At 29.2% G+C, this 16,804-nt stretch overlaps 1 protein-coding gene across 5 annotated transcripts; it reads left to right on the top strand.

Annotated features, from left to right (window-relative positions):
- The first annotated feature begins 1,266 nt into the window (after nt 1-1,266).
- On the top strand, nt 1,267-15,817 carry LOC109801767 (SPX domain-containing membrane protein At4g22990). 5 transcript variants are annotated; one of them, XM_029272192.2, is made up of 13 exons: nt 1,267-1,352; nt 1,510-1,626; nt 6,720-6,836; nt 6,931-7,007; nt 7,667-7,787; nt 9,047-9,358; nt 9,528-9,641; nt 10,230-10,684; nt 11,729-12,030; nt 13,164-13,336; nt 13,854-14,044; nt 14,833-14,966; nt 15,319-15,817. In XM_029272192.2, the coding sequence occupies exons 4-13, from the start codon at nt 6,955-6,957 to the stop codon at nt 15,555-15,557; spliced, it is 2,094 nt and encodes a 697-aa protein (XP_029128025.1). In that variant the 5' UTR covers nt 1,267-1,352; nt 1,510-1,626; nt 6,720-6,836; nt 6,931-6,954; the 3' UTR covers nt 15,558-15,817. The 5 variants fall into 5 exon arrangements, with proteins under 5 accessions (XP_029128025.1, XP_020218482.1, XP_020218481.1 ...); XM_020362893.3 differs by having other exon boundaries at nt 1,301-1,434; XM_020362892.3 differs by lacking the exons at nt 1,267-1,352; nt 1,510-1,626 and adding an exon at nt 5,897-6,131.
- The last annotated feature ends 987 nt before the right edge of the window (nt 15,818-16,804 follow it).

The raw sequence follows: 16,804 nt of genomic DNA on the forward strand, positions 1-16,804 counted from the left end.
TTTTCATAAGCTAAAATTAACTTATGTATAAATTAATTTGTCAATTATGCTTGTAACTAGTTTGACCTTTCTAAAAAGGGTCAAGGTCAAAATGTGTCACTCTATGACATAATCTAGCAAATACGAACTTCAATTTTTTGAACCTCTTGTCTTATTACATCACCAAATTTCACCATAAGTAACCATTCAATCGGTAAAGTCGTAGATTAAAAGTCTAAAATCACTTTGTTAAGCCATCAATTTCTCCAATCAAACACTAATTCACTACATCATTTAAATAACATCAATCTTCTCATATTCTATAAATCAAGGGTTTCTACATACACTTACAGATTCATAAGATTCAAGTAATTACATAAAATTAAATATGACTAATAATCAATTGCATCAATTAGAATGCCAAAGAATCATGTAGAGAATAAAAATACAAGTTACAATCATAAATTGGAATTGCCCCCTCATACAACGTATTCTACAGAGAAGGAGATTTAAATCAATCTCACTACGCAACCTATATCTCATGCCCCCATAACGAGATTACTAACCTCCCCTTACTTTAGTGAACACTAAATGGGTGCAAATTTCTAGGATGATTTTCAGTTATTTCTAGTTCTCCTAATTCTTCAAGCATGAAAACTAAAGAATAATAAGAGTATAAAATATAAAAATTGACATAACCCCGGCCCTTTAAAAACTTCTCAACTCATATTTAACCCATCATTAAAACAATTAAATCATGGTTACGTTTTTCTTCACTTAAAATATTTAAAATTTATAAATAAAAATATATAAAATTAACATATTTCTATCACTCCAATTATAAAAAATAAAATATCTATATTTAAAATATATTTAATTACACAATTAATTGAAACACATATTTTCTCCGAAATACATTCTATAACATAACTTTACAAACCTTTTTATATTTAATTAAAAATACTCATAATAATTAAATTTTTTTAAAATATTTATAAAACTTATTTATAAAACCTATTTAATTAATAAAATGTCCTTTTAATAATTAAATTTTTTTGAGATTTTACACTCATTCAAAAAGATACTGTAGTTTGTTCCTAAGTTGAGTTAAAACAATATAGTCGCGACAATTATGGATGGTAATTACGAAACTGCACAAAGCCACTTTTGGACTAAGATTGAAACACCTGTCCACTAAGATTGAAACACCTGTCCACTATAGATAAAAAAGTGGTAATTATCATTTACAAAGATCATCATGGTGATTCTTACCCTGCTGCTAAAAATATAATAGAGGCTTTGGATGATAGCACATGAGAACTTGGCCTTTTGTTTCCCCCTAAGGCAAGAGTGTGTCAGTGGTGTGTACTGTGGTGAGTTTGGCCTCTAAACTTGGATTCTTTTGACTGTCATGTCACTCACTTTGATACATCTATATCCATGAGCTTCTGCCATGTAAGTTAACATTACCACATGCATTTGGTAGCTACCTAGCTAGTAAACTTTCTATATATATATATTTGTTTTCAGGTAAATTTTACTCCGATTTGATCTACTCCTCTCAAACTCAAGTGCCTAAAGTATCAAAGCAAAAACGTTATACTCATGGAATGATATCTTCAATCTTCATCTCAGCTATTGTGACTTGTAAGTACAATGCATATATATATGTTCTTAATTTCAATATGTACATATGTTCTTTTTCTTTCATTTTCTTTTTCACCGACAAATTAAAATACACACCATATTTTGAATCCTATGTTACCTGGATATATAGAAGCTGTACATAACTTTAAAAAAAGACCAGTTTCTGATGGTGGGATCGATTTGGATTTTGGATGTTTTTCAAGTTATGTTATTATAAGCTTTGTTCATGAGTGTTATGTAATTGTTTTGAAAAAAGAACTCATGTCTCTCTCCCCCATGCCAACATGGATTCCTTTAGTTCCTTTGATTCCTTTGTTATATCAACAAGTGAACATGACATTAACATAAAAGATGTATGAAAGAAGCATCGACAAGGAAAAATATGATTGAAGTCTTTTATAGTTTATGCAATATATTAAAATTGATAATTAAAACTAATTTATATTTACATATCATAACTTCTACTAATCAAATATTATTTTAGAATAACTCACTTTTAAAAGATAAAATAAGTAATTTCAAACTATGATGAAAAAATCGAATGTTGTTATTACGTTTCATACATATGCATGTTTTAGAATATCAACCTTTAATTTTTTCATTTGATATTACTTTTTTTTAATGAGCTAAATCAGGAAAGGTACATCTTATAACTATAACAGGAAAAGGAATTGTATATTTATGTATGTGTTAACGGAACTTTAATTTGTGTTATATTAATTACCAGTCATAATTTTAACTTATTTACTAATTAAAAGAGTCATTGGGCCACTGATTCATCAAAAAATTAATATTTTAGTTAGTGTCACTTAATCAAAGCAAATTAAACGGATGAGTCACTTATGACACCATTTTTGTGTGTCTTATATATATGCTTTTGAAAGAACAACTTTGTATATATGTGTGTGTCCTTTATCAGCAACATGGTGCTGTATGATTATAACTAACTTTTGCACCAACATTTACATCCGCAAATATTTCCTCTATGTTAATATAGTTTTTTGCTTGGTGATCATTCTTTCTTATAAAGTTCTCTTAGCAATATACCAGGACCACAGGTAACTCTCATGTGAAAAGATTCTATCCTAAAAGCTAAATCTTCTAATTTGATTTCTCTATATCATTTCAACTCAAAAACGTCATTGACACTAAAATATATAATAAAAAATATTCTCTATATCTATAATTATAAATACTCTATAATGATATAATATTTATTATAAAAATTATTTTTATTTAAATTATAAATATAGTATATGTTAATATATTGTTAAAAGTGTAAATATATAAGTTATATATAATTAATAAAATATATATTATTAAATTTTATTCAAATTTAACATTAAAATTATGTATAATTCTATGTCAAATAGATTTATATCTACATATTTTATATTTATAATGATATTTTTTTTATATGTAACTATATATAACATTTCTTGTAAGAAGAAAATGTAATAAAATTATATTCTTATATACACTAGATTAAAAATATTAACCGTATGATTTCATATTTAATTACAAAACTCGTGATCTTTTGAGAATATATCACGTGATTTTATTAAAAGGAAGAGAATTATGTGGATTAAAATTAGATTACATTGTAAATAAATGTTACAAATTGCATGGGTTTTTTCTCTCTTTATTTAAAGATAATGTAAGTTAGAAAGTCATGTGAAATTTGTAATTAAATATGCATTCATGACTGTTAATTTTATTTTTAATAATTGTGGCTGTTCAAAGGAAAAATTGTCACAAATCATTTATAACGTCACAAATCATCGTACCGTTTCTAAAAATTTGCCTCTTAATAATTAAAAACGTTACAAATTTTGGATTCATTCACGTTCTTTGATTGTTGATTAGATAATACTCTTAATAGAAAAGGCTTTTCAATAAAAACGTTACATCGCGGTCGGAATGACAAATGTTATAACGTACGATTAAATAATTCAATAACAAATAAGTAGAATTAAACTTAAAATGCGGAAACAAATAAATATACATTGAAAGGTAGGAAAGAAATTTCAAAGGAATAGAAAATGAATAATCCATAATGTATGACATCAGTAAAGAGATTTTTTTTCTTCTACATTTTATTGGGTCGGAAAGTTTAATATCGAGAAATACTTTAATAAATAGTGAGTAAATTACATAAAAATTATTATTATAACATAACTTAAAATTTTAAAGCATTAGATAGATAAATTTTTCTTACATATATATTATTTAATATATTCAACTTTAATCAATGTGAAACTTATTTTATATTTGAACTTCAACACATTTCGTTAGACAATTTTATCCTTGAATTACAAAATATATATATTTTTTTACCTTCTTTCAATTACATATGTATTTCACTTAAAAGATAAAATAGAAACAAAATTTTGTGATGGCAACAAGTAAAGGTAAAAGTGTAAAACTGTTACTTCTCTCATTTCAACTTCCACATCTATAAACATTAATCTATAACATTAATAAAAAATATATTTTCTTTTGTTGTCCACATTTCGTTAAAAAAATTTGTCCTTTAATTATATGACAACTCTCAATCCTCTTTCAATTATGTGTTTCACTCAAAGGATAAAATAAAAACAAAATTTAATGAAGACAAAAATTAAACTAAAGGTTAAACCGCTACTTCCCTCATTTCAACTTTCATATTCACATAATTGTAGTTTTATTTTATTTTTATTTTTATTTTTGAAAGATGGAGATACAAAGTGTTAGAGATTTCACATCGATTAAAAATAAAATTATAATGGTATATATATATAAGTGGAGAACAATCCTTACTTTACAAATTAATTTTGTAAAATTAAGTTAGACTTTCAATTCATTTTGTTAAGATGATATCTTAATGATTGTTGATTGTCAATAAATTTATCAAACTACCCGCTATTAGGTGGTTATTGAACCACTCACATTGTTACTAGACTTATCATGATCACCAACTATTAGATCACATTATCAATTATAAGTTTACAAGATTAGACATTTGTAGTGATTCAATAAACTCAACAACATTTGTTAAAATAGACTTTGATACTATCTAAATAAAGTGATGATTGTTCTTTAATTATATACATTATTATAATTTATTTTTAATTAATATACAATCTCTAACACACCCCCTCACATCAAAAATTAAATATCTCACACATAAAATTTATATGATCTTATTTTTCAACGATGTAAGATTTCCAAAACGATATCTCTTCCTCTAAAATATACATAATGAGAGGCAGTGTACAATTCTTTTACACCGTGTACTCATAAACGGTGATTTATATATTTTAATAATAATTTTATATTTTTTTAAATGAAATTATAATTATTTTAAAAATGATATAAAAATAATTTCTAATTATACTTATCCAAAACTTATAGAAAATTAAAATAAACTTTTGAGATAAGTAACAGGAAGATTTGTCTTGACATGTTGATGCAAGGTGTCACGTAGTGAGAAAATCCCTGTTCCTACTCACCAGATCCCTTGATGCCACGTGCCTATTCTCTTTAGTTAATTATATTCTCAATTATATATATATATATATATATATATAAAATTCTGTATTGTTCATAAATTTTCGGGAACTTTTGCCTCAACTTGGAAAATTCAGACTGTCACCTCCTGCCGTTGAAACATTTCTGTGAGAAGTAATTTTTTTTTTCAGGAACTCTTTTATGATAATTATTTTTAAATGATAAATGGAAAGCAAAATTCCCCAAAAAAAATCGTGCATTAAATAAAAAAATAGTCGAAAATTAAAACTGAATAATTTGAAAATTAATTTTTTTTATTGAAATTAATAAAATTTCAAATTTGATTTTAAAAACTGTATTTTGTGATCCAATATTAATTTTTGGTTATAATCTTATAAATATATTCACATAATATTCTAAAAATGAAAATAAAGGATTAACATTTGATTTTAAAAATTGATTTTTTTAATAGACCACTAATTCATCGAGGTAATTCAATTTAAAAATTCACTTCTTTCCACCAATATTTTTTTTTAATAAAGTACTAAAGCAACGTTTAGTATATAACAAATTTCCATTCCTGAAATCATAAATTTAGATTCTTAATAATCATAAAAAAAATGTTTAATTGGTCAATTTTTAAAAATATGTTTTAAATATTATTAAACAAATAGATAAAAATAACATAATATTTTTCTATAAAAAATAAAAACTTTTCATATACCAAACCTCTGATTAATATGAAATTGAAAGGAAAATTTTATTGACACTGAACAAGACATTTCCAGAGCCTAGCCCTAGAGCTCTTAACAGAGAATATTTCTCTGTTCAAAGGGTTAACACTAAACACACATATTCTCTCCCTTTTTAATTACAGAAAACAGCATTTTTTTTTTCCCTTTCCTACAAATAACTGCCTCACACAACCCCATAAACTGCCACTAACTACCCTACATGGATGGTTTGCTTGGACTTGGATTCAGCAACTGATCCTCCTCCAACCCAACACAATCATGGTTCCTATCATTTTTCCATTTAAAAGCTTATTTAATCCGATATAAACTTGACTTTTATATATAATATATATGTGTGATTTTAGAAACCCTTTTCAGTAATATGTAATTACAGTTTAACCACATTTCCTTGGTTCGTCTTTGTCATGGGAACTTGAGCTTCTCAATTGTTTATGTATAGTGTTGTTGTTGCTGATAAAACTATAACACACATGAAGACATTGCAGCAATGTCCCTGACAATGACATGGACAAAGGTGTTTCAATGTATTGAACTTGGGATTGGTTTCTCTGCTTTCTGACTCTCTCTCTTCCTCATTTCCTGGGATCATTTAGTTTTGGAAATCATCAACTGGCCATGTTTGGTGTTTTTTCTTCTAATTAAAGCCACTATAGCTGCTTTGGATTTTGAATTTAGTGCTGATTTTCTTCTGTCTGGCATTACAATATGTGATTTTTGTGTTTATAGAGTCATATACGATCTCAATAGTGCATGGAGAAGAATCAAGATCATGTTTTTCTCTTGAATGTTGTGCTTCCCTTATTGATCACTAAAGTGTTCCTAATTGAGCTTTAACGACTATCGTTTCAGCCTTTCAGCTACCAAAGGCCATGATTTTCTACCCTTACGAGTATTTCTTTTTTTTGGGGTCTGCCAATTGAAGTATTGATCTCAAAGAGGAAAGAAAGTTGCTGCTTTTATTATCAGGTTTGTGTTTCAATTTTCAAATACTTATAAAGCTTGAAATTGTTGTTAAGTAGCTTAGTAGGTGTCTTAATTCTTGTTACTGGTTTTGCTACAGGTCACTGATATTTCTGTCTTTAGTATGGTTGGCTTCGGCAAAAAGTTGAGAGAATTACAAGTTCAAGAATGGAAAGGGTACGTTTATTTGACTGAGACTAGCTACTTTCGAATTCTTGAAGGTTTTTTTATTTATTAATATATTATATAACATGTCTTCTCTATTTTGCACCACATCGACTCTGCTCTGCATCGCAGTTTTTGTTTTTAATATCTTTGGCTTATTTTGAACTTGACTTTCTATGACCTATGCCTTCTTAATAGTTAACACTTTGGCTTTATAGATATTAGCTATGCTTCTGAGTGATAATTTGGCTTAACTTCACTTGAGAAGCTAGTTTTCAAAATAAAATCTTCTTTACACAATTCTGGGCACTGGCACACAGAGAGAGAAAATTGTTTGTCAGTTAGCTTTTGCCTTCAGAATTATTGCTGATAAGAAGCATCTAAATAGAAGGATTTCAAGGAACAAAGGCAATAAAAGCATCACTTGCTCTGAACCTCCAATCAACTCTAAATAAGTGCGATGAAAAGAAATAATGATTAAGATGATATCATAATATTATTTCTTATTCACCTTTCTATGGCATGATTAATGAATTTTAATATTGTTGAATTCATTCTTTTCTATTTTGTAAACCTTTTTATTTGATCGTGGTAAATAACACTTGCACCAAAGTGAAAAATGATTGTTTTAATTCAGGTAATGCCTGTTTAAACTTTTTTTATTCTTCCAGATATTACATCAACTACAAGTTAATGAAGAAGAAAGTCAAGAGATATATAGAACAAATGGAGGTTGGAGCTCAAAATCGCCATAATGTTCTCAGAGACTTCTCATTGCTGCTAGATAATCAGGTAACTGCATCTTAACTCAATGTTCTCACTTATATGGCTAATAAATAGATATTAATTATAAATGTTTCATTTGGTTTATGTTATGGTCATTTAGTATAGGATTTTATTGTAATTTGTATTCCACTTTGTATGAAAAAGTTCATCTTCATCCCATCCTTATATTTTTTTGCTTTCATGTATTTATCAAACATATTCCAACTCATATCTACTACTACGGATGAATCAGGGTAAGCACACAAGGCATGTGCATCATTTTTATGTTAAAGGAAAAATATTATGTACCTCAATAAAGTCCTTTTTTTTAATTGAAAAACACATATTTAACCTTGAAATTTAGAAAGCAATTACATGAATTTTTTTAATTGAAAGACATATATTTAACCGTGAAATTAGAAAGCAACTACATGAAGAAAACCAATCCAAAACTGAAACCCCCCACTGTATAATACTTGAATACATATATAGCCTTTTCTGATATCCTTCAATTTGATTTTCCATGTATATAACTGTTACTTTAATGTGTGTTTAGACGAGAATTTAAATAGAATAATTCATGTTTTTTTAAGAATTTCAAATTTCTTGAAATGAAATATTTTATTTAAATAAAAAATTTACAAAAAATTTAAAATTCAAGCATTTGTAAAAATTTTTAAAATAAGAGAATTTTAAATTTTCTACAAAAGTAAACATTTAAAATTGTTCATGTTTTTTTTTAATCTTATATATCTTTTATTTCTCTCTCTCTTATCTCTTAATTATTGAATATTCAAAAATATTTTTAAATTATTAAATATTATCTTATATTAATTTTTAAAACTATTAAATATTTAAAAATATTGGCTAATATTTATTTTTATAAAATTTAATCTTAAAATCGTTCTCTCTATATATATAAAATCAATTTTATCCATAGTGAAAATCAAATTATCATATCCAAAGTAAGAATTTAAATTTTAAAAAATTTAAATTGATTTATCCAAACAAATAAAGAATGATGGAAATTGAAAATCAAGCAATTCAAATTTAAAAAATTTCAAATTTTTTAAATTTCTAAAATGTATCATCTAAACACACCTTGAAAATAATTGTTTAACAAGAATGGTAGAGAAGAGAAACAGAGCTTGTGTTACCAAAATGTCACTTAAAATTTTCAAAATAAATAAATAATTGAGGATGACTAGATGAGTCTTTTTAATCATATACTATCTATCCAATAACCAATAAGTTCTAATTAATCTTTCCTCGATCTTGAATTTCAGATTGAAAAAATTGTTTTATTTCTGCTTGAACAACAAGGAGTACTTGCACATAGGCTGTCAGATATTGGACAAGAGCACCATGCCCTTTTCCAGCAGCCAAATAGTTTAAACATCTCTGAACTCCAAGAAGCATATAGAGAAGTTGGAAGAGATCTTTTAAGGCTTCTTAATTTTGTGGAAATGAATGCTATTGGCTTGAGAAAGATCTTGAAGAAGTTTGATAAGAGGTTTGGCTATAAATTCACAGACTATTATGTGAAGACACGTGCAAATCATCCTTATTCCCAATTAAGGCAGGTTTTCAGGCATGTGGTAATGTTTCTAACTCTGAATACCACATTTTTCAAATTTTACTTCAAGTTATTTGAAGATAATCTATCATCCTGTTTAATGTTACAAAGAGTATATCATGTAGTAGCTTCTTTTTGTTTGCTCTTTGTTTGTTTATGGCAGTAGTATCATGTAAATAGCATCTTTGCAGGGCATTGGGGCTGTTGTTGGAGTCTTATCTCATGGTCTTGCAGACCTTCAGGATTTACAACATTGTCAAGGAAGCTACATTTCTATATATGACCAACCTTCTTATACTCATCAAGTTAGTTCTTGATCCATTATATGGATGATACTGCTATGCCCTACCATATATTGTATTTGCTGTAAAACCAATTTGAGGAAGAGAAAAGAGAAGCACAAGGATATTGAAAATTTTGTGTATCAACCACACCACAGGCTATGAATATATATATATTGATATATTAGAATACATGGCTCTTATTTTCCTTGATTATAAAAGATATCTGACTAACATATATGCATTCAATCTGAAGCTAGAATTACTAGAGTTAACTTAATAGTAAGAGATTAGAGTAGATGCCTGAAGAATTATGTTCAATCTTCATTTTTATCATTGTAATATTTCCTATTGATAAAAAAAAAAAATTCAATCTAAAGCTAAATAAATACAAGGAACAAACCATATTTGCAAGGCAGAATCGCAGTTTGATTTTTTGAGGCATAATGTTTTTATTTTTGAAACTTTAGTTAATAATTGTAAAATAAATTCCTAATGTTTTTATTTTAAGTTTTCACTTTTCACAACATTAATTTTTTCTTCTTTAAAATTCATAACTTCGAAGGTATTGTCGCAACACTTGATGACAATCTCTTTTGACTTCTCTTGAAGGATCCTATTCTTGATTCTATCAAAGTGGCTGTAGACAGATTATCAAACTCAACAAACTTCCTTCAGTTTTTGGGAAGACATGCTTTTATCATGCAAGAGGAGCTACCATCTCCATCTGAAGATCATATTGTTGATGAACGTTATCATTTTATGTCACTTCTTTTGAACTTGGCAAATACATTTTTGTATATGGTGAACACTTACATCATTGTACCTACGGCAGACAACTATACTTTGAGCCTTGGAGCTGCAGCAAGTGTGTGTGGTGTGGTCATCGGTGCAATGGCTGTTGCACAGATATTTTCTTCAGTTTATTTCAGTGCATGGTCAAACCGATCATATCTAAGGCCACTTGTATTTAGTAGCATGGTTCTTCTAGTTGGAAACACCATGTATGCATTGGCTTTTGATATGAATTCAATAGTAGTTCTACTGATGGGACGTCTTTTTTGTGGGTAAGTTATTCCTGTCACTCAATGTTTCATATTTTCCATGTTGGAAACTTATATGCTATTTTCTTGCTAGCAAAAAACTGTTATATATCATGCTCACAGCTAGTTGATTATTTCACAAAATTTACAGGACACAAATGTGTAAATTTGGGATGTATCTTTTTGGTAAAGCTTCAAATTCTGGTATATTGTATAATAACTTTGTAGCACAACTTAGACTTATTGAATCAACTGTGTCTAATTTACCTAAGATATCATAACTTAGTTTAGCGTAACTTCAGATTCAGGTATTCCTATGTTACCTTGTAGCTAGATATCTTTTATTGCAAACGAAGTGTATTATATGCATACCTTAAATTTTAGGTAGTACTACTACTAGTACACGAAACATTATGGATTAATAAAAAAGTATGGTCATTTTCAGGTATACTTATGTTACCTAGGTAGCTAGATATCCTATAATGCAATCACAGTGTACTATTTGCATACCCTCTTATCACAGTTTTAGATGAAAATTTACACAAGTACTTAGCTATGTTCTGGTGATTGATGCCTTTTATCTAAACATGTTTCTTTAAATGAAATATATAGCAAAATACCATCTTTCTTGAGAGACTAAATTGTGAGACTATGTATGTTATGACTCATAGGAGTGATTCTTACGGTTAGATTGGTTATGAGTATACTATTATGCATCTTAGTATTCCTTAACAGAAATATTATTTAGACCATCAAAATATTTTAGGGGGCTATATTGGCTGTGGACTTAAACAAATATGTTCTCTTTGGTTCTACCCATTGTAGTGTAACCAAAGTGTATAACTTTTCAACCTCATGTGTCACGTCCTGTCTTGTTCTCTTTCTAACATGAACCAAACATAGAATAAAAGTCTTATGGTATGTTCTATCTTGTTCTAACATGTATACAAAACACTTCCAAAAGAAAAAAAAAGGGATGCATATACTATGCCATCATTGATTTAAAAAGTAATTGCCATTTTTTATTAACTTGACATTATTGATGTGGTCAATTGTGTTTTATTTCAGGTTAGGCTCTGCAAGGGCAGTGAATAGGCGTTATATAAGTGATTGTGTGCCGTTGAAACTTCGGATGCAAGCTTCAGCAGGTTTTGTTAGTGCAAGTGCTCTAGGAATGGCTTGTGGTCCAGCTCTTGCTTGTTTGTTACAGAAAAATTTTAGGATTTACAAGTTCACCATAAACCAAGACACTCTCCCTGGCTGGTTAATGGCTCTTGCATGGCTTGTCTATCTACTGTGGTTGTGGATTTGTTTCAAGGAACCCGCCCGTGAGAATCAAGCAAATCATGTGTCATATCAAGCAGATACAGGTAAGTCAGCAAGATCACTTGTTTCTTTTGGTTATATGAAAGATACTGTTACTCATCACACATCGACTAATGAGATAATCATAATATATATAAGTGGATAATAATCTTCACTTTAAAGCCAATTTTAGAATTTAGACTCACAATTCACTTTTTAAGATGGTACCAATGTCGATTCTAGTGAGGATTGTTGGCTTTATCAGACCACTTGCTATCATACTGTTATTAGGTAACCCTCATATGTCTAGTGCTTAACATGAGAGGCGTGTGTTAGAAATCTCACGTCGACTAGTAAGATGACCATAATAATATATATAAACGGGGAACAATTTTTATTTGAGTTAGGCTCATAATCTATTTTCTATAAGACACTTTTATTTATTATTCTTTTCTTGATATTAAAGCTTGATATCTTTTCTTAGACTTGACACATTGATATGAGAAAATTCATTGCGGTCTTGTTTTGTCTATCAGAGTTCAATAAATGATTCTATAAGATCAAATTTTCTTATCACTGTTATATCTTCCATTTCTTGACACACACCTCCATTCCTTCATAGTTTGGGAGATGAATAAGAAAAACCAAAAATTTTGCTAGAAGTGTTGGGTACCATTCACAATTTTACTTCCCCATTCCTGTAGGTATCAGCCATATTTGTATCCTTGACCTTGAAAATATATTGAGATGAATAATTCAATATATTTGTTTATTTTTATTGATTTTCTTCCTGGTTCCTTGTCTGATCCCCACCTTCATGGTTTTACCGTGTACTTGAAATATCCTGCCACAAGATTGGAATATCTGCCTCTACCACTTTGAACAGTTAACTAAAATGAAGTAAATCAAACATGTTTGCTTAAAGTATAAGGTTATATGAAGTTTAGTAGATGCTTATTGTGATTCAATTATTTTCTGCTTAACTTGTGTCAAGTGTTTTCTGCCATATCCTATGCCACATGTAGTTTTATTCTTAAGATTTCATATTAGTAAATCCAGTCTCCAATCATGCTAAACTTAGAAGACAGAGTTGATATGAAGTGATACTCACACACTGTCAACTACTTTTTATATCTATTTATTTATATTATGCTTCATCCTTAATTTGTTATTTTTTGCATTTTCTCAAAATGCATAGGACCAGCAATACATGTTGCAGTAGAGAATGAACATACACTACCATTACTAATGAACTCAGAAGCAAAGGAGCAGGATGATGAGGGAGAAGAAGAAAATGACAATGCTGAAGAAACTAAGAAACCTGTGACTTCTATTGTGATGGCATATAAGTTACTTACACCATCAGTCAAGGTGATAAACCCATCATTATGACTATTGTTTCATGTATATAATTTTATTTGTATTTGTTGAATTTATATGGATTTAGGAAGGGAAAGGAAGAAAGAGATTAAGCAATTGAATAGTCTGAAGTGAAAACAAATAATTTATTGCTTGATTGAAAAGAACATAACAGGAGAAAGATTTTTCCTTGTAAGGGTTTCCCCTTTACACAATTGAACCACTGCTCTGTTTTCCCAAATTAACGAATCTGAATGTGTCTACCTTCTAATTCTATTTCCTGGGACTTACTCATATCTGCTTTTAAGAGATCATTTATGATCCTATAAAATATTTTAAGGTATAATAAAGATATAATGTGATACTTTCTAGATTTTCTAACAGTATCATTTCTAAACTTATTGATTGAATAGATAGATTGTCTCCTTTTTTATTCCAGTAGTGTCCTTAAATACGATGTTATCATTTCAATTATGATAGTATGAGCTCAGATTCAAGCTTTTGCACTAACTATAAATATATTTATCAGGTTCAATTGTTTGTGTATTTTATGCTCAAGTATGCAATGGAGATCGTCCTTGCTGAATCAAGCCTTATCACGGAATACTATTTTATTTGGTCAACCAGCAATGTCTCCATTTTTCTTGCATGCCTTGGTCTTACTGTACTTCCCGTAAATATTGTTGTTGGAAACTACATCAGCAACATGTTTGAAGAAAGGTACAGATTCAAGTATTATTAAAAACATCATGTCTTTTTAATCATCAACAAAATTCAATTCATATTCCTTCATGTCAGTGACTACACACTGTTAAGAATGAATCATATTCTGTTAATGAACACCGGTACTTTTCACTATAAAGAATAGTAAATGTAAAATCTAAAGTGATTGTTAATTATATTGGACCAACATAGGCTCAAATTAACATTACAAAATATCTACCTTTAGCTTTAGATTCCTAGTGATCCTTAAAATTCCCATTTTGAACAGTTATTTTGTCTGATACTCAGAAAGCTCCACATTTGTCATCCAATATATCAAAATGAAGACTCTTGCTTGTTAGCTATCGAGATTCTTCCACTATTATAATTAAATATTTTAATTTTTTTTTATAATTTTCTGTTTTGCTTGTAAGTTTGATTAAAGGTTATTATGTCTAGAAAAAGTAAGTTGTGTAGGCAAGTGATGCTTGTTTGTTAACTTAGTCATATTTTGCTGGTTTTTTTTTTTATTTGATCAAGGGTTTAGTCAATTTTAGTATTTAACCACTTCCTATAAATACTTTCAATGTGTGCAAAATTGAGTTTATAACTCAAATAAATCATATTAACTTTTTGTCCCTTTTGTATATGTGATGTTGCAGATTTTTAATCTGAACCTCTATTTTGTTTAGTCATACACCTCTATTTTTCATGTTCTGTTCTCAACGTTACTTTTTTTTTTTTTTTTTTCTCGTTTATTTGCTTACATAATTGTTCTTTCCTTTATGGTTGGTTTCTGCTTGCAGGCAAGTTCTACTGACTTCAGAAATCATGGTTTGCGTTGGACTACTCCTAAGCTTCCATATAATTATTCCCTATTCTGTTACACAATATGTTGGATCAGCCCTTATCACGTTTGTATCTGCTGAAGTTCTTGAAGGTAAATTGTTACGATTCTTAGCAGTGTTGCATTGCATGAACAAGTCCATTATTAGTTAAACTGGTTGATTATTTCTCAGTTATTGAGGATTAAGAAAAGGAAACATAAGGGTATTTTCATTGCCATTCAATGGCAATAACATGATAGTTTACCTTACATGACAATCTAAAATTTTAGGATGTTGCCTTTTCTTCTCATCTGAAAATATTTTAAATCCATCTGCTTGCCTCATCAATCATTGCTAGATGATGACTGGTGTAACATTTAAATCGGTTCACATCTTGTGCTAAAATCTGAAGCTGAAATATTCATTGAATGTGCCATCTAATTATTGTTTGCTGATTCAATCCAGGAGTGAACCTTTCACTTCTATCAAAAGTGATGTCATCAAGGCTTTCACGCGGAACCTTCAATGGAGGATTGCTTTCAACAGAGGCTGGAACCCTAGCCCGTGTAATTGCAGATGGAACAATAACAATCTCTGGTTATTTCAGTGAAAGTCAACTTCTGAATACCACTTTACTCCCTGCACTCCTCATCTGCATCTCATCAATTGTTGCCACCTGCTACAGCTACAACTCTCTTTATTAGAGTAATAGTAGTTTAGTAGTTACCTTTCCATAAAAATCTGAAGTGTATATATATAGTAATTGTGTAAACCACTGTCATCAGTGGCTAAAAATGCTGCATTATCCAGTGTCACTAAATCTGGTTGACAGCATAATGATTTTCAACTATTATGTTTCTATCCATAATTCAGGAGCAAAATTCTCCTAATGTTGAGTTGTTTCAATCAGAAAGTTGAACCAAACATTGTTAAAAGAATAATATAATCAACATGGAGAATACAACTTGTCAATTCTTGCAATAGTGAATTTAAGTTTAACTTCCCCTCCCCTATTGAGTTTGGTACGTAGATTAATGATGAATGACCTTTTTTAATGATTTAGGATTGGCGAGACTTGGGTTTTTATTTTAAATACACTCCTCAAGCCCATGGTGCATGTATCAAAGGTGGGTGACCCTTTTAGAGTGGATCTAGATGACTCTGATACCATCTTAAAAAAGTAGATTTAAGCCAACCTTATAAAACCGGTTTGTAAGTTGAGAGTTGCTCTCCACTTATATATTCTTTAATTGCCTTATTTTTAGTTGATGTGGAATTTGTTTTTTTTTTTTTTTCAATACACTCTCTCATGTCAAGCACTAATAGACTTGATACGTGGATTAATAATGAGTGACCTTTTTTAATGATACAGGGATTTGAAAAAAATTTTTAAGGACCAATGTAGTATGGATATATCATTGCTAGTTTGACCAAGTAAATGGTTAGATTTGGTGGGAACAGTGAACCTGTTCCTTCGGTGTCCATTGTTTAAGGGATTCTCGTGTCCTCGTTCTAAAACCAATGGCGCATTGACACGTGTTAAATGTGCACCCTCACTCATGTTGTAGAAAATAAACGTTGATAAATGATTCATACATTAGCACGCCATTATTCGTTAGTAAGAAGAATACCAAAACCTCTCGTAACAAAGTGCATCGAAGGAATATTCTTATTCAATATATGTTTCAATCATTTGGACTAGAATTAAGATCACTTCAGCAATGTCAGGCCAAAGTCCAAATAAACTGATAAACTAAGAAACAAAAAAAAATAAAGTTCACGGACTAGAATTAGTGGATCGAGCAAAGCGAAGGTTGCATGGGTAATTTGTGTTTATGAATTGTGAACAATTATAAAATTAGCAAATTGAAAACTTGGTACACTTTCAAACTCTCAAGAAATGGATTCCACTTGAGAAAGAAAGGATAAGTCACGGTACCTTTGCATAGGA

This window comes from Cajanus cajan, chromosome 4 (assembly GCF_000230855.2).
Source record: "Cajanus cajan strain Asha chromosome 4, NIPB_CcT2T_4, whole genome shotgun sequence".
Classification (NCBI taxonomy): Eukaryota; Viridiplantae; Streptophyta; class Magnoliopsida; order Fabales; family Fabaceae; genus Cajanus; species Cajanus cajan.